The following is a 28,000-nucleotide window of genomic DNA, read 5'->3' as shown; positions in this document are numbered from 1 at the left end:
CTTTTATATATCGTTAACGCACTTCCTAAACTCCTTCAACAAGTTCGTCATACGCACTTTACAAATTTTAAAAGGTAGAATTATGTAGAATGAACATGAAATATGTATCCATAACATTTTGTCTCCTCAGATGCTTAGCTAAGTATAATTATAGTATAACACAAATTGAAGCATACGGCACAGATTTTTTTTCGGGGTTCGTATGGATAGTTCCTAGCGGAAATTTTCATAAAGTAAGGGCCCGCTCTTCTCATTCTTCAGTGATTCCACAGTGGCGGATTCAAAAGGGGTAAGATTTTTTGTTCCCTAAACAATCCCCCTTTTCGTCCTGGGTTAGGAACCCTTTTTTATAATGGATTGATCCGCCTGTTTCCTCTATATTCAACCATTTTTTAGAAATAAAACCCTGCTCCCATGAAGCCTTTCAAGACGTCATAATACACCTTATCGCTATTTGTCCGCCATTACTGGATATCACACAGGTTCCCGTAAAATTTTGACGTCACAATACAAAATATCTGACGCCACAATGGAAAAGTGATTGTTGTATGCGTCAAAAGTTCAAGCGGCCGGGTCAGCCGGGATTAGCGATAAGGTGTATTATTTGGACTAATGGATAGTAAACACGGCAAATTGCAACAAACCCCTGTCTGTCTCATTCATAGAAGTAATCGCATACCATGCATTATACAAATGTAAATAAGAAGATATGGCATGAGTGTGGCTGTATAGGGTTGGTTGATTGGCAATCATACCACAACTTCTTTTTTATAATTGTTGAAGAAAAAAATTGTAAAATAGTTAAAAGTTGTGTATAGTGAGTAATATTAAAAATAAAAATTAAACAGGAAACCTTCCTTTTTATAGGGCTTTGTATGTATACTTTTTTTCTCATGAAAATTCTATAATTTGTCCTAATTTAGAATACGTTTTCTTTTTTCAATTGCTTCCAGCAAACAATTCATTTTTATACGTTTTAATTTTTTGGTCGTATATTGCTATCACGTTGGCGTCGTCGTCGTCGTATTCGTCGTCGTCCGAATACTTTTAGTTTTCGCACTCTAACTTTAGTAAAAGTGAATAGAAATCAATGAAATTTTAACACATGGTTTATGACCACAAAAGAAAGGTTGGGATTGATTTTGGGAGTTTTGGTCTCAACATTTTAGGAATTAGGGGCCAAAAAGGGCCCAAATAACCTTTTTCTTGGTTTTCGCACTATAACTTTAGTTTAAGTGAATAGAAATCTATGAAATTTTGACACAAGGTTTATGACCACAAAGGGACGGTTGGGATTGATTTTGGGAGTTTTGGTTCCAACAGTTTAGGAATTAAGGGCCAAAAAAGGGCCCAAATAAGCATTATTCTTGGTTTTCGCACAATAACTTTAGTATAAGTAAATATAAATCAATGAAATTTAAACACAAGGTTAATGACCACAAAAGGAAGGTTGGGATTGATTTTTGGATTTAGGGTACTAACAGTTTATGAATTAGGGGCCAAAAAAGGGGCCCAAATAAGCATTATTCTTGGTTTTCGCACAATAACTTTAGTATAAGTAAATAGAAATCTATGAAATTTAAACACAAGGTTTATGACCATAAAAGGAAGGTTGGGTTTGATTTTGGGAGTTTTGGTCCCAACAGTTTAGGAATAAGGGGCCCAAAGGGTCCAACATTGAACTTTGTGTGATTTCATCAAAAATTGAATAATTGGGGTTCTTTGATATGCCGAATCTAACTATGTATGTAGATTCTTAATTTTTGGTCCCGTTTTCAAATTGGTCTACATTAAGGTCCAAAGGGTCCAAAAATTAAACTCAGTTTGATTTTAACAAAAATAGAATCCTTGGGGTTCTTTGATGTATGCTGAATCTAAAAATGTACTTGGATTTTTGATTATTGGCCCAGTTTTTAAGTTGGTCCAAATTTGGGTCCAAAATTAAACTTTGTTTGATTTCATCAAAAATTGAATAACCTTTACCATTCAGTGATAACAAGCACTTTTTTTTACATTTTAATATTTTATGAGGTATTTAAATGAGTAGTTATTGTTGCAAACTCCATTAGAAATTTGAATTGAGATCAGTTTTGGAATAAGGGAAAGGGGGATGTGAAAAAAAAATTGGAGGGGGGGGGGCATTTAATTTTTACTCATTTCAGATTTCATAAATAAAAAGAAAATTTCTTCAAACATTTTTTTGAGAGGATTAATATTCAACAGCATAGTGAATTGCTGAAAGGTAAAATACAAATTTTAAGTTTATTAGACCACATTCATTCTGTGTCAGAAAACTTAGATATTGTCTATTTATTGACTAACATAGTTAAACATGCCAAGTTATAATGATCGTTAACAGGAAGAGAGAGTTCATGATAAATGTCAAACACACATCGGAAAACCGTTTCCGGAATATGAAACTACCTGGCGCTGTGTTAACTATTTAATCACAATCCAAATTTAGAGCTGAATCCAGCTTGAATGTTGTGTCCATACTTGCCCCAACCGTTCAGGGTTCAACTTCTGCGGTGGTATAAAGCTGCGCCCTGCGGAGCATCTGGTTTGAACATGATTGAAATTTTGATTGAGGATTTTGGACTAGGATCATCTCTTTATAATTAGTTTTGAACTACCATTCATGTACATATTGAATTACTAGCTGTATATGCATTTTGGTTGAGCAAATTAGAATATAAGATAAACTAGGAAGCTGTGAATCTTCTCAGCCTAAAACAAAATACATTATATGTGCATGTAACTGTTTGATATGACCCAAAGTGTGTCCTGTATACACACCTAACATACATCTTATAACTTGTACATTTTAATTGACAGGTTTGTCAAAATAATGTTCCTTCTGACCATCCTAACATTGCAGAAACACAGGTAAGAAATTTCAATTTTAGGTCAGTTAAGCATGTAAGAATAACAATATAGTATCAACATTTTAGTTAAAATTACATGCAACAAGAAATATGATATTTATATGCTCACAGTTTAAGGGGCACTATATTGTAGCTACAAGATATATAAAACACCTGAAATATGATTTTTTTTGATCAATCATTTATGAAAGTAAGTGAAATAGTGTCGATTTTTGATTGGTCTGGACGAGAGGGTAACATTTAAAAAAATTGTCATCCGCTCAGCTATGTGATAGACTAAATTAACACTCTTGTATTAGCCAATCAAAATATGGCATTCTAAATAACATGAAGATGTGAAGTATAACATGTATAAAAATAAGGAATATCAACGTAAAATCAATAATTAATAAATTAGGCGAGACATTCAGTGTGTGTACTTTTGTTATAATCCTTAACTCGTTTTAAAGCTGATTAAATGTTAGTCTTTAATTCCTAATCTAAGATATTTTTTTGGGGGTATGATCAATTGAAAAATATAGCTCATTATAGCTAATTAACTGCAAAAAAAAAATACTTTCTCTACTTTGATGAAAATAGTACATTTGGGTAATTTTCATTTCTTTGATTGACCATGCACACTATAATCTACAAAACCAGGTTTCAGATTTTTAATCATTCCACCTTTATCTTTTATATATATACTATTCATTCAGAAACAAATTATCCAAAAACTGGGATAATACTCCCTGATATCACATACATCAAATCAAAACCAAAGGGAGCACCTATACAAACTTCTATTTTATTTTTGTACACAATTCCCATGAAAATCGCTTTGAAATATGATTCACCTTAAACTTATACCTCTTTCAACCCTTATAAATGCAACATAAATATAAACATTACTCTGGGACTGTTCTGACACCTTTATCTGTCATATACAATTATTTGTGCACAGCTGTCTTTATCAATCAACACCACTAATTTAGGGTGATATATAAGGTGAGATTTTGAGGTCAGATATTTAACCAACATATATCTGTAATGAAGAAATATGATATGGTCAAAGCTCTTCCTCTGTCCAGACAGTATAAGATAGTATAAGATAAGAGAATATTGATAGAATCAAATCAAATCAAATCAAATAATTTTATGGGTGACCATGTAAATTCCTATACAGAAATGATACCAGCCAACATTTACAAAATACTAATACAAATACAAAACTAGTATCTCAATTGTTTGTAAAACAATTGAAAGGTCTTACCTGTAAAAGTGATGTTTTCGTAATGTACATTTTTTTGTACTTGTTACGACCTTTCATTTGATATACGACAAGCATACCTTCGGAACCTTTTCGCTTTTTACACTTAATGACCCCATCGCCCTAAATTTTTGAGATCAGAAGTATGTTATATGTAATAAAGACTGAGTGATCTTTCATTTGATATGAGACAACGCCAAGTTCTAGAAAGTTTGATTTTTGCACTTAATAGCCCCATCCAACTAATTTTTGGATTACAGGAATTGGTTATTTGAAATGTTCAATTGAAGACCTTTCATATTAAACAGCATGATACAAACTGTGTAATGTTTGATAATGAGTCTAATGTAGATAATTTATTGTTACCTCTCCCTCAGCATGCTCGGTCAGTTTAATAATTGATGTGAAATTATCCTATGTCTCTGTGTTTATTTTAGCAATAAGTGTTTGTATATATTATATAATCAATTTAGAAAACCATGCTCTGACAGCTAATGATAAGATTTTTAATTCTTATGGTTTTAGTAAATCAAAAGGTATCAGGATTTGTTCTCATAATGTTAATAGGATTGAAAGTAAATATGAAGAAATTAAACATAACCTTATGTTTTCTGATAACCAACCTGATGTATTAGGATTGGGTGAAACATTTTTAACAAAACACACAACTGATAATGAATTACAAGTACCTGGTTATGTATTTGAAAGAAAGGACAGAACATCCCAAGGTGGGGGTGGTCTGATTGTTTACTTTTCTGAAACTATTAAATTTTCAAGAAAAAACAACATAGAAATAGGGGGTACGGAAACAATGTGGTTTGAAATCAAACCAGATTACAAAAAATCTTTTTTATTATGTTTTGTTTATAGGCCACCAAAATCACTGATAGATTGGGTTGATGATTTTGAAAAAGAAATAAGAATGACAATGACCATGAATTCAGATATAACAATTATGGGTGATTATAATTTTAATTTTAATTTACCAAACAAACCTCCTCAAAAATGGCTAAATGTTTTAGAATCATATGATTTTCAACAACTGATTAAAGAAGCCACAAGGGTAACAAAAGATACTAGTACATTGATTGATCATATTTATGTCAATAATCCAAATATGGTAGAGGAATCACATGTATGTAGATATGCAATAAGTGACCATTATCCTATCTGTTTAACAAGGAAAGAAGTCAACATAGGCAAAAAGAATACACACAGTACAATTACATATAGAAATTTTAAAAATTTCAACCAAAACAATTTTTTATTAGATCTGCAATCTACACCTTTTCATGAAATTGAATTTGAAGAAAACCCCTCCGACTGTCTACAATTGTTTTATGATATGTTGAACAAGGCTTTAGATAAACATGCTCCTGTTGTTAAAAAGAGAGTTAAAAGGGACAGGCAGCCTGAATGGTATAACACTGAAATCATTTACGCTAGGAATATGAGAGATAAATATAATGCACTTGGTTTATGGAGTGAGTATAAATTTTGGAGAAATAAAACTAAACAAATTGTAGATAACTCAAAAAAGAATTATTATAAAAATATGGTAAAAGACTCCAATGACCCTAAAACCTTATGGAAATGTCTTCACAGTCTGAACCCAAAAGTTAAAAATACACCATATGAGTTAACCACAGAAGATAACAATACAACTAAAAGTAAAAAATGTATAGCTGATACTTTTAATAACTTTTTCACTTCCTGTGCTGAAAAACTAAGAGGACAAGGAAGTTATACACCTGTAAATAAAGCAAATTTTAGTAATCTAAGTAAATTTGTTAAAAATAAATTACATAAACATGAAAAATTTTCTATACCACCAGTGAACATGAATGAGCTATTTAATGAATTAGCAAAACTTGATATAAATAAAGCATCTGGTATGGATAATATTGGACCGAAAATCCTAAGATTAAGTGCCCCTTTTATTGCATCACCTCTCACATATATATTTAACAGAATGATAGATACTGGTATATATCCTTCATTACTGAAGAATGCTAAGGTAACACCAGTTTTCAAGGATGGTGACAAGTTTCTAGCAACAAATTACAGACCTATATCTGTTCTTCCAACTTTATCAAAATTAATAGAAAAACATGTTTCTAATAAATTGTACAAATATTTATCAAAACTTAAACTTTTACACCCTACACAATCTGGTTTCAGGCCGCAACATTCTTGTCAAACTGCACTTATCAATATCATTGACAAATGGTTGCAAGAAATGAATGATGGTAATTTAAATCTAGCAATTTTCTTAGATTTTAAAAAAGCTTTTGATTTGGTAGATCATGATATTCTTTGTTTAAAGCTTAAAATTTATGGATTTAGTGAGGCTTCTGTTAGTTTTTTCAAGTCATACCTCAATAACAGAAAACAGCAGGTAAAAATTTGTAATGTTTATTCTGAACAACAACATGTAAAATTTGGTGTCCCCCAAGGTTCTATACTTGGTCCCCTATTGTTTGTACTATTTATAAATGACCTTCCCTTATGCATTGAAAATTGTGAAACAGACCTATATGCTGATGACACCACTCTTCATAAATCTGGGAAAAACATAGAAAACATACATGATGATGTTCAAGAAGATTTATACAGGGTTGAAGAGTGGTGTAAAATGAACAACATGTTCATTAATGCAAATAAAACAAAATGTTTGGTTACTGGAACAAAACAGAAACTATCAATTCAGACCTGTCAACCAAACTTGATAATAAATTCAAAAGTATTACAAAATTCTTCATGTGAAAAATTATTAGGTGTTAAAATTGACAACACACTTAACTGGAAAAATCAAATTGACCAAGTTTGTGCTAATATATCATCCAGAATATACCTTCTTTCTAAAATAAAGAAATTTTTAGATATAAATGCAAGGAAAACATATTACAATGGGTATATTCTTCCCTTAATTGACTACTGCTGTATTATTTGGGGTGAATGTAAAAATGAAGGGATAACAAGAATTTTAAAACTCCAAAAAAGGGCAGCAAGATTAATTCTAGATGCAGATCCTTTATCCCCCTCAGCCCCCTTATTTAAAAAACTTTGGTGGATGACAGTTGACAATAGAATAAAATACCACAAATATTTACTTCTATATAAATGTATGCATATGGAAGCACCAATGTACCTAGTTCAAAAGTTTAAACTGAAATCAGATAATAATCCTTACTCCTTAAGAGGCGTCACTCAAGGTAATCTGATAGTTCCTAAGCCAAAAGCTGAACTATTTAAGAAATCCTTTGCTTATTTTGGATCAGTATTATGGAATGGACTGCCACACACAATGCGTAAAGCTCAAAACACTTTTACTTTTAAGCAAAGTATCAAGAAGTACCTAACACATCCCTGATAAGAAATGTTTGCTACAATGTATTTGTATATTTTTTATTTTTTATTTTCATTTGATTTTTTGACTACATGTATACATCTTAAACAGCATTATATCTTATGTTAATAACAATACATTGAACTACATGAGTGTAAATTAACTATGTGTAAATATCTGTTTTGATTGTATTGTAATTTGTATGTAAAAGAGGGCCTCAGGGAAGATTAGTTTATTGTAACTAACTGAGTTTAACCTCTTTAAATAAAGAATTTATTATTATTATTATTATTATTATTATTTGATATACAACAACCTTATCTTAAAAGGAAATTTATGTTTTGCACTCAATGACCCCACCCAACCCATTTTTTGGGGACGTCAACTTGATATTTGAAATGTACGCTTTACAGACTTTCATTTAATATGCAACAACCTAGCCATCTGAGAAGTTTGAATTGTTTGCACTAAATGACCCCACCCTTTACCCTGGGATGAAAAAGGGGTTTAAAATTTTCATTTTTAAGTAGAGTTTATTAAGACCTTCAATTTGATATATCAGATGACCCAATTTGACAAAGTGCCAAAAATGATGGTGTTTTTTTTCCATGGAATGTTTTTGGTATTTGGTCAAACATATAACTATGTTAACCTCTTCAATTTCTAAAACATTTTAAGTGGTAACCTGTTGTTGACTCATAAATACATGCCTCCGCTCGCAAAATTTGAAACTGCCTTATCTCTAAAACGACAATAGATATCTCAAATCTGTTAAATGATAAATAATCTGCAGTTGAAGGACAACATTGGTGACCTTTGACCTTGGGTGCAAATTGAAGGTCACATGAACTTAAGATTATTGGTGTAGGTCCCAAGTCTTTATGACTTCCAGTTCTCGTATATATTTTTTCAAGGGAAATAACTCCTTATAAGGGTTAACAACAAAATGATTGTATATGTTTATTAACATTGCCATCTGGTCTTGTACATGTTGCCGTTTTCAAATTGATTCTATCTTGAATACTTTTTGAGAAAAATGCAAAAGAAAGAAATTGCTTCAAGGGGACATAACTCTCATAGGGAATGATGAAATCCTTAGCAGCCGCATATGGGAACACATCATGATGAGATCTAACTATTGTCCAAATAAGGTCATGATATCTTCAAAAAATCTTAAGTGCAAAAAAAATATGCTGTAATTTCAAGCTTACATATTAAGAAAACGAAAAGAGTTTGCTGCATACATACTGTGTCATAAATGTTCCTCTCGACAAGCTCTACATTTTATACACACGCTCAATAATGTCCGACCGTCTGTTCAAAAGTTGCATCAAGATAATCCAAAAAAGTATAGTATTGTGTGTATATCTTTGACAAGGTAACAGATATCAACCTAGTCTGGTTTAGATTTTTTTGTTTACCTTCATATTATGTTATTTAAGTTTGTTTGATGATTGAATGTTTAAATATTAAGCTCCTCCCTTAATGCCTATCATATATAAAGTATTTGCGCAAATGTATAAATACTTAGCATGCTTAGTGTGATTTTTTTTCTTTTTGTTTTAAATAGTATTTTTGTACATGTATAAATTTTCTATTTCCAAACTTTCAATATAAAGAATACAAATTATATCATATCTTTATGAGGTATAATGGCCACAGACCACATTTAATTCCTCTATTAGTTCTTAGAATATCACTCCTCATACTATATTTAAAAGTTTGTGATTGACATATAAGAAACTGTCTAAATTTCATATAATTTCATATAGATTTGACAATTGATATGTCTTATAAGGGAGCTACCATTTGATTTTTATGGAGGGGGGGGGGGGGGGGGCTAGGATGAAAAATTTTGTCCTGCATTTTTTTTAGCTGTAATCTCGAGATCGCTCTGTCCTGCCTTTTTATTTTTCACTCTCTTTGGTCCTGCCTTTTTTTTTTTTAGTTTATCCTGATTTTGTTTTACTTAAATCGTCGTCCTGACTTTTTTTTTGGCAAATGTCTCATCCTGCCTTTTTTTTTTACTCAAAACTCCTGTCCTGCCTATTTTTTCAAATTTCATCCCATCCACTCTTAACTAAAACAACTTCGTAATAAATTCACACACTCAACGCTAAGCTGGCTAGGCAAGATACTTTTGATGACTATCATGACTATAATCCAGAATGTTATATGTTCCACTGCATTTTCAAGAGTTATTCAATCTATAACTGCATAGCATAATACTGCTTTTATTTTAAAGTTAAAAGTGAAATTGGATTTGGTTGCCGAAAGAATTTAAAGTATATGGGAAAGGACCTGAAATGAAATTATATATAAGCTGATCAATTCTCAATTTGTGACTTGACTTAGAAAGCTTCACATAGGGATAGGCTGAATGAGTTTCAGAATATCTAGCATAAGTTTTTTATTTTATTAGGGCCCCGCCTTTAGGCGGGTCGCCCTATAGTGATCTGTAAGTCTGTCCGTCCGTCCGTAACACTTTAACTTTGTGTCCGCTCCATATCTAGAGAACCGTTATGATTTCATACTTTATACTTCACATGTTTATTAACCAACACCAGAGGGTGTGTCATGATGTATGTACAACTTCCTAGGTGAAAGGTCAAGGTCAAAAACTTTAGTTTCAGTTGACAACCCTGTGTCCTGTGGTGAAGATCGTGTCCGCTCCATATCTAGATAACCGTTATGATTTTATACTTAATACTTAACATGTTTATTAACCAACACCAGAGGGTGTGTCATGATGTATGTACAACTTCCTAGGTCAAAGGTCAAGGTCAAAAACTTTGGTTTCTGTAGACAACCCCGTGTCCTGTGGTGAAGATCGTGTCCGCTCCATATCTAGATAACCTTTATCATTTCAAAGTTTATACTTGACATGTAAATAAACCAACACCAAAGGGTGTGTCATAATTTATGTACAACTTCCTAGGTCAAAGGTCAAGGTCAAAAACTTTGGTTTCAGTTGACAACTCCATGTCCTGTGGTGAAGATCGTGTCCGCTCCATATCTAGATAACCGTTATCATTTCGAAGTTTATACTTGACATGTAAATAAACCAACACCAAAGGGTGTGTCATAATTTATGTACAACTTCCTAGGTCAAAGGTCAAGGTCAAAAACTTTGGTTTCAGTTGACAACCCCGTGTCCTGTGGTGAAGATCGTGTCCGCTCCATATCTAGATAACCGTTATGATTTTATACTTAACATGTTTATTAACCAACACCAGAGGGTGTGTCATGATGTATGTACAACTTCCTAGGTCAAAGGTCAAGGTCAAAAACTTTGGTTTCAGTTGACAACTCCGTGTCCTGTGGTGAAGATCGTGTCCGCTCCATATCTAGATAACCGTTATCATTTCAAAGTTTATACTTGACATGTAAATAAACCAACACCAAAGGGTGTGTCATAATTTATGTACAACTTCCTAGGTCAAAAACTTTGGTTTCAGTTGACAACTCCATATCCTATGGTAAAGATACAATTTTTTAATGCACATTATTCACAGCGGGGCCCACAGAGATGGCTCCCATCTCAATGATATCTAGTTTCCTTGTACGTCAAGAATCATAACCACTATGACTAAAATGAAACATTGGTGGTAAAATGCATTTTTTTCGCTTTTGAAAATATGACAGATTAAATGGAATTTTTAAGACACTCATTAATGTATATTGAAAAGCAAAATTATCGTTGGGGAAAGATTTTAAGCAAAAACAACAGGTGAGCGATTCAGGCACTTGAGAGCCTCTTGTTATAAGTAATAGGATTACTATATTTGGTATATATCAGGGATGGGCACGATTACTGATAAATGTAATCGATGATTACATGAAGGATTTTTGTGCAATCGATTAATAATCGATTACTCAAATTTTAGTATGTAATCGATTACAATCGATTACATTACTTTTCGATTACTGTCAATTACATGCTTCAACATTTCAACAAAAAAATAACATGCCTGAGTAAAACACAATTACAAAATACCAAATACATCATTTAAGGCATTGTTTCTAAATTAGAAGTTAATAGCTGTTATTTTTGTTTAGATCAAATCTCTTAACATGCTTAATGAAGATTAGAAATATTTAAAAATCTTGAAATTTTGACTTTCAACATAAATGTAAGATGTCATCGCATTGCAACAATCACTTATTCATAACTAATTGTTTTTAAAAAATTTTGCTTTCTTACTGACTAACGTTAGCTTTTTTGTTTTTACTCTTAAAAAAAAAATTTATGCATAGTTAATTATAATGTTTAAGGAAATATAAAAAAAAAGTAGAATAGTTAATCAGTTCAGCTAATTTTTAAGATCAAAATTATTATTATTATAATGACATGCATGATTTAAACCTTTTGTTTGGATAACCATCCTAATTACAGATTATAAAACTGCCACTGGAGTACAATTTATAACCTGGGGCTAAATTTTCTTCTTAATTAGACATAAGATAATTGAAATAAAAACAAAGTATATTTGTTATTGATTAGAAGACTTTGATCATCTCATTAGTAAAGGCAAGAATGTTGTTAAGATTTGTTAACTTCTCCAATCAAATTATATACAAAATATATCTATAGTGTCAAAGGGATACATGTATCTATTTCTAAAAAAGAATTGCAATGCATTGCCATTTGTTCATTGTTAAAAGGATTTTGTGTTCTTTTTTAATTTAACTTATATATGTTACAGTAAATAGGTGAAATTAGGAATTACACGTAATTACTAAACATTTCAGTAAATACCTGTAATTACTTGCCAATTTAGTTATTACATGTATTTACTAGTTGTTTCAGTGATTACTGGTATTCACTGATTTTCTTTGTCATTTTTACAGCTATTTACTAACTTGATATTTTTGTTTTAAAATTAAAGATATAATCTAAGATACAAAATAAGAAAGTAAAAGGGTAGGTATTTTAGGGCTGACTTAATTAAGGATTAATGAATATAAGGCACACCTGTAGTGGTTGTGAATTGAAACTGAAAAATGGTTGTTTTAAAAGTATTGAAACTCCCTTAATATCATTTGCAGCATGCAAGACAATGATATCAATCCAAAATTGAGATATACATTTTGTGAGAAGTTTATAGGCAACTTTGCCAGCTCTTTTTGATGATAAACATTTGATAATGCCAAATTTGGTTGAATAATTCTTAAAATCTCATAATTTCTTTATATTGCAAACTCCATCAGGCATACACTGCTTACTTCATTTGCTTTAATATCTTATATTAATCAATTAAATCAATCATATTATGTCCTTTTTAACCTATTTTTAATTTACTTTACATTATGTTTGAAAATTACATTGTAATTGTTCTGCTCATTTTGGGTGCCGTGATTGGCAAATACAATATTTGTTGTTTGTTGTTGTTGCATATAAACTTGCCCAATGACATATGTCTAATTCCTTTTACAAAATAGTTTTATTTACGACTTCTTTTGTCAGACTGTTGTGATAAAGCTGACATTCTTCACAAACAAATTCATACAATTTGATGGTGTTAAGAGTCACATTTCATATTTTTGTGTTTCTCTTTTTTATGAGTTTTTCAAGACCTCCAAACTCCAGCTTATATATTATTACCTGCAACAAAATTTTATTATTGTTTTTCACTATGTGGTTAAAGGTGTTTAAATTTTGACTATAATTATGAGATAATTTTCAAGAAGTAAATTTTGTGAAAATAAAATCAAGTTTTTCCGTATTTTACTTATAAATGGACATATATGCCAGTTAACATTACATTCACATTGTGGTTAAAGTTTTTAAAATTTTGATAACTTTCTCAGAATAACCTGGATTTCTACCAAACTTGGACAGAAGCTTGTTTATGATAATAAAATAATATCCAGAGGTAAAGTCTGTAAAAAAAAATCCCTTTTCATATATTCCTTATAAATGAACTTGGTTTTTTTTCCAGTTAACATTACATACACTCTGCGATTAAAGTTTTTTTTAAACATTTATTAGATTTCATTAACCATCCTGGATTTTAACCAAATTTGGACAGAAGCTTCTTACAGCACTAGTCAAAAGATTTGATATTTCCCCCCATTTTTGTTGAGCTTGTGACTAACAGCTAAAGTAGGCGAGATACTGGGTTCTGCGAAACCCTTACAGTTTTAAATCTGAATACATCGGTAACCTATCTCCAGCTAGGTGTTGAATTGAAGGTCACATGAATAAGTTTTCAATGAGGTCCAATTATTCACTTGCAAGTGCAAAAAAATCATCAACCATGTTTCTCTGCTTATTTTAGTAAAATAGAACCAGATTGACTGCTAAAAGTGAATTATAATTTCACTATATAATTTACATTAATGATTTAACAAACAAAAAAATCATATTTAATTTATTTTATATCTCATAGCTAATGCTCTTATAACAAAAAAGGTACATTTTAGGCTGATCACTTTTTAAGAGTACTCACTGATCTTCTATAGCTAGAATTACCATAACTTTTGATCAGTTTACCATATTACAACATTGTTTTAACAGTTAGTAAATAGGTGTAAAAATTCATTTTAAAATTAGTAATTACTGGTAATAACTGGGCCGTTTCAGGAATTACTTGTATTTACTAAGTACATCGGGGATTACATGTAATTCCTAAATTTTAGTAATTACATGTAATTCCTAATTTCACCTATTTACTGTAACATATACATGTTTATCATAACATTTAAGAAATCAACTGTTTATCTATTCTAAGCTTTAATTTCAACTCTGATTGAAAATGATGTTTTCAGGAAATTTAATACATAAATAAGCTTACTACTTTTAAAAATGTACTACAGAACTTAACAAAAGAAGGACACATTTCTTATTTTAGATCTATTTTATTATTTCAAATCTATTTTCTTATTTTAATATTAAAGCTATTGAATTATTGACAAGCACATACATCTATTTGTTTCAAAAGCTAGATATAAAGTAAATTTAGGTAGGGGATCTGGTTGCTCATAATGCAGCTTGAGACAATATAGATAGAAATAAGACAGTTGCTTAACTCTCAAGTATTGTTGATGCATAATATTTTATCTGTACTACAAAGTGATAACATACATATTTTCCTCTGAAATAGGTTATTTTTCATCAAACTATTTTACTAAAGTAATCGAAATGTAATCGAAAAGTAATCGATGATAACGTACATCCAAATTTTTGCTGTAATCGATTAAATTACGATTACATGTAATCGAAAATGTCTTCGATTACAGATTACTGTCGATTACTTGAAAAAATGTAATCAATTACAATCGATTACGATTACAGATTACGATTACCCCATCCCTGGTATATATGTGTACCCTTTAAGGTCCTCATGTCTTTGAGACAGTTTTCACTTAACCTTGACCTCATTTTCATGGTTCAGTGGTCAAATTTAAGTTTTTGAGTTTTGGTCTTTTTTCTAATGTTTTATGCAATAGGTCAACTATAGACCTGTGTCATCTGACCTATACCTCATTTTCATGTCAGTTGTCAAAGTGTATTAAGTTTTTAAGTTTTGTCTTTTTTCCTACACTATAATACCATTTAATAGGTCAACTATATTTGGTGTATAGAAATATCTTATGATGTACATGTCAGTCTGACCTTGACCTTATTTTCACGGTTCATTGCTCAGTGGAAAATTTTTGTGTTTTGGTATGTTTTTCTTAAACTATATAAGCAATTTATGTCAACTATATCTGTTGTATTGAAGGAGTGTAAGCCGTGTCTGTCTGTCTGGCACAGGTCCACCAGTTTTTAAAGATAAAACCAATGGAGAGTGGATTGCCAGACCAGAAATGTCTACTGTGGAAATTAAATGTGTTGCTTGTGGAAAACCAAAACCTACCATTAAGTGGTATAAAAACAAGCAATACATTGATCCTGGCATGAAGGGAGGACACGTAAGTAACTCGAGAAAAAATGATTGAAATGAATACATTGATAAGAATTGTAAGACCAAAATGATAAGTATGCACAAAGCAAAACTAATTTCATTCAAACCATGTGGAACTCAACTTTGGCAATGACTTTTTCAATTAGTAAATAGAAACAGTTTAAATTGCTATTCATGAAATGATGACATTAAAAATTTGAAGTAGATTGAAGTGGTGCAGCTGGATGTTTAAAATTATTAATGTTGTCAAATCCCCATATAAATATTTGTGAAGTCATTATTATTTGGTTATTCTGATGGAGAGGTAAAAGATACCCAAGAGACATTCAACCTCCTATGCTATTGACAAGCTAACAGCGCCATGGCAAAAACTTAGAAGAAACAGTAGACTACTAAATGTTACATATATTGAAACTTAAAAAGACTTCACAACATGAGCTCTACCAAAAAGCTGTGTCATGATGTCAGACCTGTGTTCCAGAAGTGTCATCAGAATCTGCTTTTTATGTGACCAACAACAACAACAACAATACTTTATTTTAAGAAGGTTACACAGTTAGCTATATAACTAATCTTCCCTGAGGCCCTCATCATGAGAAATCAAACAAAATGCAAACATATACATTGCATACATTAGTATAAAAAGTCAAGTATGATAATAATGTTCAATACAACTTGATAAAATGTGACATGATGACATGATCAGTTTTTAATATTATTGATACAGCTAGGTTGATTTCAATAAATGATCTGTTATTTTGTATTTGACCCACATTATTTTGCTCATATTTTTGTTCTAGTAATAAATGTAGTTACATTTAAGAATTTAGTTTTTGTAAAGGAGTAGGTTCAGTAAGACCCATTTTTGGCCCTAAAATATAGCAGTTTTACAAAATTGTGAAGAAATCTTGAATCTATTTATTGGAAAGTAGAATGCTCCTGCTACACAAATATGGGCTGTTTTTGACAATACAATGCACATATATCGGGTACTAACATCATTAAGTCATGCTAAATTACTGAAATCTTCACAATTTTAGCATTTTAGTTAAATTTTAGATGGTTTCCATCTTAAACGAAAGTGGCCGCCTTCATGTTAATTCATAATATTGAAATGTAAGTTGTATTTGATGATAAAACATGACATATATAAAGGTTGAGAATGAACACGACTGCAGCCACTTTCATTTTTGACAAAAACAATCTGAAAAGTGACGTTTTTTTGCATATTTGATAGCTTTTCATCTCTAAGCTTGAATCTGTTTTTATTTTTAAGGACTAAATCAGTTAAAATCTTTCACATAAACTTATTGAATCAATTAGATAGACACTTAACTGTTTAAAAAGTGTCCAAAATCTTTCGTTAAATGAACATGAAAGTTGAGGCCAAAATCTGCCCTTACCGGACCTTCTCCTTTATTGGTGTGTGAAAGCATTGACCCAAGTACATATTGTATGAAATGTATAAAAAAGTATTATGACCAATTACGTAATGATATTGTGACACCATTCCAAGGAATTATATCTATAACATCTTAAAGATTGAAAAAGAAAAAAAATGTCTGCCATGTATAGTTGTGAAGAAAAAAAAACAAACCGGAGAAGGCCAATGGCTGTTCACAACGTCTTAAAAATTGATTTAATACATTATATTAACATTGTTTGTTTTCAAAATGTCTAAAAAAAAAATATATTTATTCTTGATATATGTTACAGATTTAAAAAAAATATGTATATTTTCAGTACCATATAAGAAAATGGAAACTTTCTATTTTAAATTTGGAAAAAATGGACGAAGGACAATATACCTGTGTATTAGAAAATACACAGGGTATATTAAATTTTACCTTTAAAATTGAAGTTCTTCAATGTAAGTATAATTTGAAAATTGTATGAATACATTTTATTGAGAAATAAAGTAGCAATATTTTCTGGAATCTAGTAGGTAATCATATTTTTTTGAATCACTGATCTAGATTACTTTTGACAACTATACAGATGTTGATGGTGTCAATTAAATAATAAATTCCATAAATACTTACAGTAAAAAAAAAAGCTGATTTGTAGAGTGTTTCTTTTTAGCTCACCTGGCCACCACTTGGAGTCCGTCGTTATCATCCATTTTAGTCGTCAATTACTTTTTACATTTGATTTTCCTCTAGCATGTCTAGAGAACCAATGAATGGGATGACATCAAACATAGCATGAATGTTCTTTATGAAGTGCCGACCAAATGTTGTTGCTTTGTAGCCTATCCATCATGCAAGGTGGCTGCCAGCAGGGGCCTTAGTTTAACTAAGGACCCTATTGGAAATACATACAAATGTCTTCTTTAAAAGGAACTATTGAATGCAATGACACCAAAAATAGCATGATTGTTGTTATGAGGTGCTTACCAAGTATTGTTACTTTGTAGCTGATCCATCATCCAAGATGGCAACCAGTAGGGGACTTAATTCAACATTATGACCCTATGGGAGATACGTACAAATGTCATCTTTTAGAGAACCACTGAATGTATTGGAACCAAAAATAGCATGAATGTTACTTTTAAAAATGAGGTGCTGACCAAGTTTTGTTACTTTGTAGTCGATCCATCAACCAAGATGGATCCAGCGGGGGACTTAGTTTAACATAGGACTCTTTGTGAAATACATACAAATGTCTTCTTTTAGAGAAACACTGAATGGAATGACACCAAACATTGCATGAATGTTCTTTATGAAGTGTTGAAAAAATGTTGTTACTTTGTAGCTAATCCATCATCCAAGATGGCTGCCAGTGGGGGGACTTAGTTTTACATTGGACCCTATGGGAATTACATTCAAATATCTTCCTTTAGGTAACCACTGAATGGAATGAAACCAAACATAGCATGAATGTTTCTTATGAGATGCCGAACATGACTGTGTTGTTACTATGTAGCCAATCCATCATCCAAGACGGCTGCAAGCATGAGACTTATTTTCAAATAGGACCATACGGGAAACACATAGAAATGTCTTCTTTCAGAAAAACACTGAATGGAAAGAAACCAAACATAGAGTGAAATTTAAGGTCTTAATGAGGTGCTGACCAAGTGTTGTTACCTATCAATCATCAAAGATGGTTGCCAGTGGGGGTCTTAGTTTAACATAAGACCCTATTGTATATACATACAAATGTCTTCTGTTAGATAACCACTGAATGAAATGAAACCAAACATAGCATGACCAAGGTACTGAACAAGTGTTGTTATTTTTTAGCTGATTTATAATCCGAAATGGCCACTAGCCTGGGACTTAGTTTAACATAGGACCCTATGGAAAATGCATACAAATGACTTCTTTTAGAGAACTACTGAACGGAGTGAAACCAAACATGGCATGAATGTTCCTTATGAGGTGCTGCCCGAATTTTGTTACTTTGTAGTCGATCCATTATCCAAGATGGCCGCCAACGGGGGACTTAGTTTTACATTTATGTCCCTATGAGAAAAACATACAAATGTCTTCTATTAAAGAACCACTGAATGGAATGAAATTAAACACAGCCAGAATGTTCCTATGAGGTGCTGACCAATTTTTGTTACTTTTTAGTAGATCTATCATCCAATATGGCCACCAGCAGGGGACTAAGTTTCACATAGAACCCTACAGGAAATACATTTAATTATCTTCTTTTAGAGAACCATTGAACATGTTGAATGGAATGAAACAAAAAATAGGATAAACATGAGCTTTATGAGCTGCTGACAATGTGCTGTTACTTTGTAATTGATCCATCATCCAAGATGGCCACCAGTGTGGACATAGTTTAATATAGGTCCGTCCGTCGTCGTCGTTAACTTTTACAAAAATCTTCTCCTCTGAAACTACTGGGCCATATTAAACCAAACTTGGCCACAATCATCATTGGGGTATCTAGTTTAAAAAATGTGTCCGGTGACCCGGCCAACCATGGCTAAAAATAGAACATAGGGGTAAAATGCAGTTTTTGGCTTATAACTCAAAAACCAAAGCATTTAGAGCAAATCTGATAGGGATCGAATTGTTAAACAGGTGAAGATCTATCTGCCCTGAAATTTTCAGATGAATCGGATAACCCGTTGTTGGGTTGCTGCCCCTGAATTAGTAATTTTAAGGAAATTTTGCTGTTTTTGGTTATTATCTTGAATATTATTATAGATAGAGATAAACAGTAAACAGCAATAATGTTCAGCAAAGTAAGATTTACAAATAAGTCAACATGACTGAAATGGTCAGTTGACCCCTTTAGGAGTTATTGACCTTTATAGTTAATTTTTAACCATTTTTCGTAAATCTTAGTAATCTTACAAAAATCTTCTCCTCTGAAACTACTTGGCCAAATTAATCCAAACTTGACCACAATCATCTTTGGGTTAGTAGTTTGAAAAATGTGTCTGGTGACCCGGCCATCCAACCAAGATGGCCGCCATGGCTAAAAATAGAACATGGGGTAAAATGCAGTTTTTGGCTTATAACTCAAAACTCAAAGCATTTAGAGCAAATCTGACATGGGGTAAAATTGTTTATCAGGTCAACATTTATCTGCTCTGAAAATTTTAGATGAATCGGACAACCCGTTGTTGGGTTGCTGACCCTGAATTGTTAGTTTTAAGGAAATTTTGCTGTTTTTGGTCATTATCTTGAATATTATTATTGATACTGATAGAGATAAACTGTAAACAACAATAATGTTGAGCAAAGTAAGATTTACAAATAAGTCAACATGACCGAAATGGTCAATTGACCCCCTTAGGAGTTATTGTTCTTTATAGTCAATTTTTAACAATTTTCATAAAAATTTGTAAATTTTTACTTACATTTTCCACTGAAACTAATGGGCCAAGTTCATTATAGATAGAGATAATTTTAATCAGCAAGAATGTTCAGTAAAGTAAGATGTACAAACACATCACCATCACCAAAACACAATTTTGTCATGAATCCATCTGCTTCCTTTAATATTCACATAGACCAAGGTGAGCGACACAGGCTCTTTAGAGCCTCTAGTTTTTTTACAGAACCACTGAATGGAATGAAAGCAAAGATAACAATATTTAACCAAATTTAGCCTCAAACATTATTTTAAGTACATTATTTTAAGTATCTGTTATGATTTTTATCTTTTTCAAAAACCCTAGTAGTGTCAGGTGAGTGACACAGACTCTTCAGAGTCTCTAGTTGACAATTATTTTTAAAGATTTAATTTTGCACATGAAATATAGAAAATCATGCATACATTATCTCTGATTCTATCATGAAATTCTTCAAACCCTTTGAGTACACACCTTTGGTAAAATAGGAATACATGTATATTATTTTGGCTGTTCAGATAGTACTTCGTATATGTTGCTTTTTTATGAATGAGCTACCAAAAGTCATAAAAGGGTGACATAAGAATATTAGCAGAAAATTTTACAGAAAATAAACACTTGTGAAACTAAAATAAACACAAGAAAACATAAATGATGATGCTAAAATGTGTTATAAGCCATTTTTTTATACGACCACAAATATTTTTTGTAGTAGAATATTGTTTTCACATCTTTATCAACTTAAGACACAAAAGGCCTCATGTTTGCGGCTGTCACAAGTCAGGAGCTTCAAGCCTTTGGTAGTCTTGTACGATTTTTATTTTTTGTTTCTTGTGTATAATTTGGAGCTTAGAATAATGTCCATTATCAGACAATAAAGACAATAACTTGTGTTTAAATGTATAAATCTCTCTGAAATTGTACCTCAAGATTCCATATCACAAGGGAAGGCTAGGATTTAGTTTGCGGTATTTGCCTCAAATGTTACAGAATAAGGGGCAAAAAAGAGACCAAAACAAGCATTTTTTCTAGTTTCCAGACATTAACTTGTGTTTAAGTGTATGGATCTCTCTAAAATTGTACTGCAAGGTACCATTGCACAAACTATAGGCAGATATTGAGTATAGAGGAAATTGCTCAAAGGCGTTTTAAAAATTGGAAGATGGTGTTATAATTTTTTTAATTTTTTTTTTGTCTTAAGGTGGTACCCAACACTTTCACTAAAATTAATTTGGCTTGTTTAGTTTTCATAAAACTTTGCCAATGTATTTACATTGACCTTTTAACAAAAATATAAAAATTTAAATTTTTTTTGAACCAACCGTTTTGTCAGAAAAATAACACTGGTTATATAGCAGTTTGACAAACAACAATTTTGATCATTGAGAAGCTTAATATTCCCTTTACAACACAACGTAATTAAAACGTTTAGCTGACTTTACAGAGTTATCTCCCTGTAGTGTTAGGTACCACCTTAAGTAACATTTTCAAATTTCCATTGTTTATTTCTGATATCTTTATGTAAAAGTAATTGCTCAATAGCTAGAAATTTGCAATTGCACAATAGCAAGAAATCTATATCTTGCACAATATTGCCAAATAACAAGAAACAAGAAAAATCTAATTACACAGTTTGCGCAATAGAAAGAAATCTTCTTTTGCACAGTATTGCGCATAAACACAGTATAACGCAATTACACAATAGCAAGAAATCTTCAATTGAAATTTTATATAAATTTTTTAACCAATTTCAAATTGTTAGATCATTTCCCAAATTAATTTTGTGTGAGAAACATATATAAAATACTTTATTATCAATTAAGTTTAATCTTGTCACTAATTCAGTTTTCTCCGTTCTTTTACATCTATTTAATAGTGTATTTATTCATGGAAACGGCAAAAACTGTAAATAATTAATTAATCATATATATTAAAAGTGACAATAATGACAAAACCAATTGGTTTGGGACCAAATAACCAGACAGTTCAAGCCGGGAGTGATGCTAGGTTTGAGTGTAAAGTGTTGAGAAATGACCTACAGCACCATACACAATGGTTACAACAATACACAGTCAATGGTTCCTATCGAGACGATGAAAACCAGCCATATGTCAACATCATACAGGTTAAATGATTTTCTACTAAAAGAAATTTTTTCATTATGACAATTTTTGGCGAGCCTGCGACTTTTCTCACAGAAAGCTAGACATAGTGATAGTGATCCGGCAGCAGCGGCGGTGGCATTAGCTAACTTCTTAAAAGCTTTGTATTTTATAAGATGGAAAACCTGGATACCTCATACTTTGTATATAGATGCCTCATGTCAGTCACATGTCCAATGTCCTTGACCTCATTTTCATGGTTCAGTGACTACTTAAAGAAAAGTTCAGATTTTTTGTAATGTTAAATTCACTCTTATTATAAGTAATAGGATAACTATATTTGGTATGTGCGTACCTTGCAAGGTCATCATGCCTGTCAGACAGTTTTCACTTGACCTCGACCTCATTTCATTGATCAGTGAACAAGGTTAAGTTTTGGTGGTCAAGTCCATATCTCAGATACTATAAGCAATAGGTCTTGTATATTGGTGTATGGAAGGACTGTAAGGTGTACATGTCCAACTGGCAGGAGTCATCTGACCTTGACCTCATTTTCATGGTTCAGTGGTAAGTTATATTAATCTGAAGATCTGTTTACTTTTTTGTGATGATTCTTTATCTTATTTTAGAGTGATCATGTTTATTAAAAAAAAAAAGGAGGAGTTTTACATGTTGTGCCGTATCTCAGAAACTATTTATGATTATTCCATAAATCTTCACACACTTTTTAGTTATATTAAAACCACAAAAGGAAGATTCAGATTTTTTTTTGGTGGTGATGGTCCAAACTGTTTAGGAATTACGGGCCAAGACCAGAATTTTTATATCTATATAGTCAATCTAGACTTCAAAAAAAGAGGGACGAAAGATACCAGAGGAACAGTCAAACTCATAAATCAACTAAAATAAACTGACAACACCTGGCTAAAAATAAAAAAGACAAACAATAAGAACACATGACACAACATAGAAAAATAAAGAATAAGCAACACGAATCCCATAAAAAATTGGGGGTCATCTCAGGTGCTCCAGAATGGTAAGCAGATTCTGCTCCACATGTGGCACCCGTCATGTTGCTTATGTAATGACAAGTCCAGTAAATAGTCTAATTTAGTAGGTCACATTCATGAAAGGGAAGGGGATTGTAGTAACAACATAAGGAACATATCCGATATCATTTGTGAAACAGTTATTTCATAACTTTAACTTATTAATACCTCAAGTAGAAGGTTGCATTGGGATTTTCACACCAAAATGTATGTCGCTTGAAAAATGTCTCACTGAGTCATGAAATGTTTACAGATATTGTGTGTCTGAATGATCTTGATGTGAATGTTTCTTTAAATTTAATTTCTTATTGTCTGTTGATAAGTTTATCTTGCTGTTAAAAAGTGTTATACAATAGTATATATACATGTGTATATTTAAAAAACTGACTGCATGACAAATCTCAAGTGAATTAAGAAAATAATGTGATTCTAATTGTCTAGTTTATTGAAATATTTTCTTCTTTTTTCACTTTTTTGATAATTTATTGTCTTAGTTCACTTTTTTGAAAATTTGGTTTTCAATGTTTTATATACTCATCCTCTAATGCTGTTTTATTTGATATTTTAGCAATCCATGGTGAATTTAAGTCACCCAGAAATACTGACAATAAAGAATGTAACAAAAGATAATGCTGGATGGTATGGTTGCTTGATTTCTAATCCACTTGGTAGATATTACCAGACTGCCTGGCTAACAGTTTTAGGTAAAGGCTTAGATAAGAATGAGAAATGTTTGTTTTTCACCAAGAAATAATGCGTCTTAGAGCAAAATATTCACATAAAAATGATTTAATCGTTTGGAGAATTAATTATCAATTTTCGATTACATCATTATCAATAAATTTTTTATAGACTGTCATAAAAATAGGAGGTTTGGCATCATGAAAATTGGAAATTAATGTACAGTTTTTTCTAAAAAATTTAATTCTTTTAATGCCGCCACAACTGAAACGTCATATTATTTTACCCCTGTCAGTGTCTCTCTGTATGTCCGTCCCATTATGGGTGTACAGTTATTCCACTTAACTCCTCCTACAGTTTGAATTCTAGGAAGTTTTCACTCTGATGTCTGTTTGTAGTCTTTGTACATGTATTGAAGGTGTGCATGTGGTCAGGGTTTTGATTTTGTTTAATATTTGCTCTTAATCATTTTTTGTAGTAGTTACTTGCATAAGGGGAGCTCGCATACAGATAATTGTCCTACAGTTAAATGCTAGGAAGTTTTCACTTAGTTGGTGGTTTTTCCATTTTTTGTGCATGGGGTCAGGATTTTGATTCTTATTTATATTTGCTCTTTTGGGTGATAATATAATTTACCTTTGTCATATTTTAGGTAAAGTGTTAGACAGTTATTTTTAAATAAGACTTTGCATCTGCAGGGGCATCATTTGTGTCTGTCAAAGAAATCCAACATTGACTTTGCTATAAAACAGTTTCAGAGTGAAGTGTGGCCAGGGATTTCACTTAGTCTAGTTTGTATTGTGTAATAATTAAATTTTGTATGTCATACATGTGATTCTTCCGATGGGAGTCGAAATCTCTTGTTTTTCAGACCCTCTTCCATCCTTCCCATTAAAATTTGAAATCTACAACTTTTGAAAATGTCAACATCGAAAAAGTTTCAGTAAACATTTTTGTTTACAGAATTAAAACTGACAGGGTAAAACTCTTGAGAAACTCGAAATTGATATTGGAAAAGTCTGTAAAAACAGAAGGTCGATCACCATTTCTTTTTCTTGTTTTTGTGTCGTAAGGTTAATAGCTTTGAGTAATCAATGAAGGTGTTTATTATTAGACTATATATACAGCAATAACAAATTATTGGCAATTACCTGGTCATCAACTAGCTAGTTTAAGACACACGTCTGGATGATTAAAAGTGAAATACTGACAATGGATTAAGATGTAAAAAAAAAGACTTTAATTTGATGCTGTTGAAAACATTGAACAGTTATAGTTACCAAATACCCTAGCAGCAAATTAAAAACAACCAATTATCTAGCCAAATTTTCTCTGCCTGGAGATCTGATTTTAAATTGTACAAGTCCAGTGCCATTGGGTCAAGATCATGCTTACTAGTAAAGTTACTACACTTCTTGCCAAGCTGACTATGGTGACCCTAATGACTTTACCAAACATATTGAGACAGCTACCTACCAGAAAGCCACTGCTCAATAGTGTTACCAAAGTTGACATTATGTAGCTTAAGCAGAGATACTTTTTACCAATTATAATATATGATGGCTGATCACTTTATCTTAACTTTATATATGTAATAAATAAATATTTGAAACCCCCTTATCTTATATTTCTATCAAGTAAAAATGGCTATGCAGGTGCTTAAAGTATAGAACACTTATAAAAAAGGAGAATAAGCAGTTTTAACACCAACAAAAATCATGGCGTTCATCGTTAAAAATGTTGAATGTGATACACACTTTAGAGTAACTTATGTAGTGGGTTATTCAGTGTGCACCACATTTTTTTTAATGATATTATTCCTTCATAAACAGAAAAAAATATTACAATCATTCCTAAAATAAAGACTTTTAACAATTAAAAGTTTGATGAGGAGGAAAAAAGGATTGAATTGGTTATAAATATTGTAGATAAGCCAGCTATTGAGCTGACACATATTTACCATTTCCTTTCAAACATATTATTTCATCTTTTGAAAACTTTTTAATTACAAATACTTTAATTGCAGATGAACAAGCAGAAGCAGTAGACATTAGTTCAGGAGGAACAAACGATAAAGAGCAAATAGTAATCTACATTATCGGTGGTGTCGCATCAGTAGTTGTTCTCTTCCTGTTACTCCTGATATTTAAATGTTATAGACATTACAAGAGGGTACAGTCCAGCAAATATAGAAATGTCAAGAGAGTAATTGTCATGACACAGGCTAGTTTCAATATTCAAACATATTTTATTACTGATAATTTCAAATACAAGTGCACAAAAAAAGAATATGTTTGACTTATTCGGTTATAATTAGGAAATGAAGTTTTATGAGGAAGTTGTCTTTATATGGTGTAAAAGTTACAAAGTATAAAGTCTTAGGAAAGGAAGATTATTGAGATTCATTAAATGTTCATCAGTAATGTTTAGATTATGAAAATAAAGATATTCAATCTAGACAGAATCTAATTTAGTTTTAAGGAAGTTTTTGTCAATTTTAGATTTGAATATTTATAACAGCTTTGCATCTGGACTTGCTTCATTTATTATTAGCGATAGTCTGTGTGCTCTTCAAACTTTTATGATGTTTATTTCTATTACAAAATCATGATAATTAAAAAAAATGACATGAATCTGCACACAAATTTGAAACAGGTATACATTTTAATTTCATATCAGAATGTTTTGCATCAATTCCAGAATGAAAATTACCATCCATACAAATCTTATGATGGTACACAACCATTTGTTTTACCCACAATCAGAATTGAACCTGGTCCAAGAAGACGCTTGTCATCTGATTTGACCATGATGTCAGAGTATGATCTCCCTCTGGACAAACACTGGGAATTTAGACGGGAACAGTAAGTTAAAGCATAACATTGACCATTCCATGAAAGTTATCATACTGTAAAGACATATATATTGACTCATGACAACATTTTAACTTATATCTGTCGACCCACAAATAGCATTGCTCACTGTTTCTGACATCCAGATTGTTTCTTTGGTTAAAAGCTGTATAATGACCTGATATTTGATTGGTAACGTATCAATTTTCAGATGATTTCAATAGATATTGTAACCACTGTAGTATGAAATATAACAAGAAGTTTTTCCAAAAACTCTTTTTTTCCAAGGTTTAACATTTTCTCATATATATACTGGAATCATTAGGGCTCAACAATAACACTTGTCTGATTGTCTTGTACTACAGGATAAAAAGGTCAGACAAGTAAAAGCTATATCAATATTAGTTTAATTTAACAGGTTTATATGCTCTTATAATATACTAGATTATGGAGTGTGTGTCAGAGCGAGAATATTTAGTCAGACGTCAGTCGCTACCCTGATATACCCTATCTTTTTTATGCCCCACCTACGATAGTAGAGGGGCATTATGTTTTCTGGTCTGTGCGTCCGTTCGTCCGTCCATTCGTCTGTCTGTCTGTTCATCCGTCTGTCCCGCTTCAGGTTAAAGTTTTTGGTCAAGGTAGTTTTTAAAGATGTTGAAGTCCAATTGACTTCAAACTTGGTACACATGTTCCCTATGATATGATCATTCTAATTTTAATGCCAAATTAGAGATTTTACCCGAATTTCACGGTCCACTGAACATAGAAAATGATAGTGCGAGTGGGGCATTCGTGTACTGAGGACACATTCTTGTTGGGTAATTAATACAGATAGCGTTTTTAGCCGAACAGATTTATCATTTTTTCATAACTTAATTCATTGTATGCTGGTTCATATCCTGGACACCAGTCTTTGCTCCTTTCTAATATAATTCACAAACAAAAAACAAATAGGAAGCTTAGAAATGGAAAAATATTAGATACTTAACTTGTTCAAAGGGTATCTACACGTCTCAATCTTCAAAATCGCCTATCTAAAATTTTACCATCGCTAACATTTTTAAAAATAAAAATCGTGGTTGCCCTTCTATCGATAAGTGTCAT

At 31.6% G+C, this 28,000-nt stretch overlaps 1 protein-coding gene across 1 annotated transcript; it reads left to right on the top strand.

Moving 5' to 3' along the window:
• Positions 1–2: 2 nt before the first annotated feature.
• LOC134681064 (fibroblast growth factor receptor 2-like) lies at positions 3–27,935 on the top strand. Its single transcript, XM_063540473.1, has 8 exons — positions 3–74; positions 2,836–2,886; positions 15,208–15,397; positions 17,134–17,260; positions 22,147–22,334; positions 23,929–24,064; positions 26,068–26,264; positions 26,742–27,935. Exons 2-8 carry the CDS (start codon positions 2,849–2,851, stop codon positions 26,907–26,909), a joined length of 1,044 nt encoding a protein of 347 aa, XP_063396543.1. The 5' UTR covers positions 3–74; positions 2,836–2,848; the 3' UTR covers positions 26,910–27,935.
• The last annotated feature ends 65 nt before the right edge of the window (positions 27,936–28,000 follow it).

This window comes from Mytilus trossulus, chromosome 8, assembly GCF_036588685.1.
Source record: "Mytilus trossulus isolate FHL-02 chromosome 8, PNRI_Mtr1.1.1.hap1, whole genome shotgun sequence".
Classification (NCBI taxonomy): domain Eukaryota; kingdom Metazoa; phylum Mollusca; class Bivalvia; order Mytilida; family Mytilidae; genus Mytilus; species Mytilus trossulus.
This window is presented reverse-complemented; position numbering and strand designations above follow the sequence as displayed.

Bases quoted from the DNA above. Each gene is read 5' to 3' on its own strand.
- LOC134681064 (XM_063540473.1), top strand. From the start codon at position 2,849: ATGTTCCTTCTGACCATCCTAACATTGCAGAAACACAG. The intron at 17,261-22,146 runs GTAAGTATAATT...ATATATTAAAAG, and splicing joins TAAAATTGAAGTTCTTCAAT to TGACAATAATGACAAAACCA. The intron at 26,265-26,741 runs GCTAGTTTCAAT...CATCAATTCCAG, and splicing joins GAGTAATTGTCATGACACAG to AATGAAAATTACCATCCATA.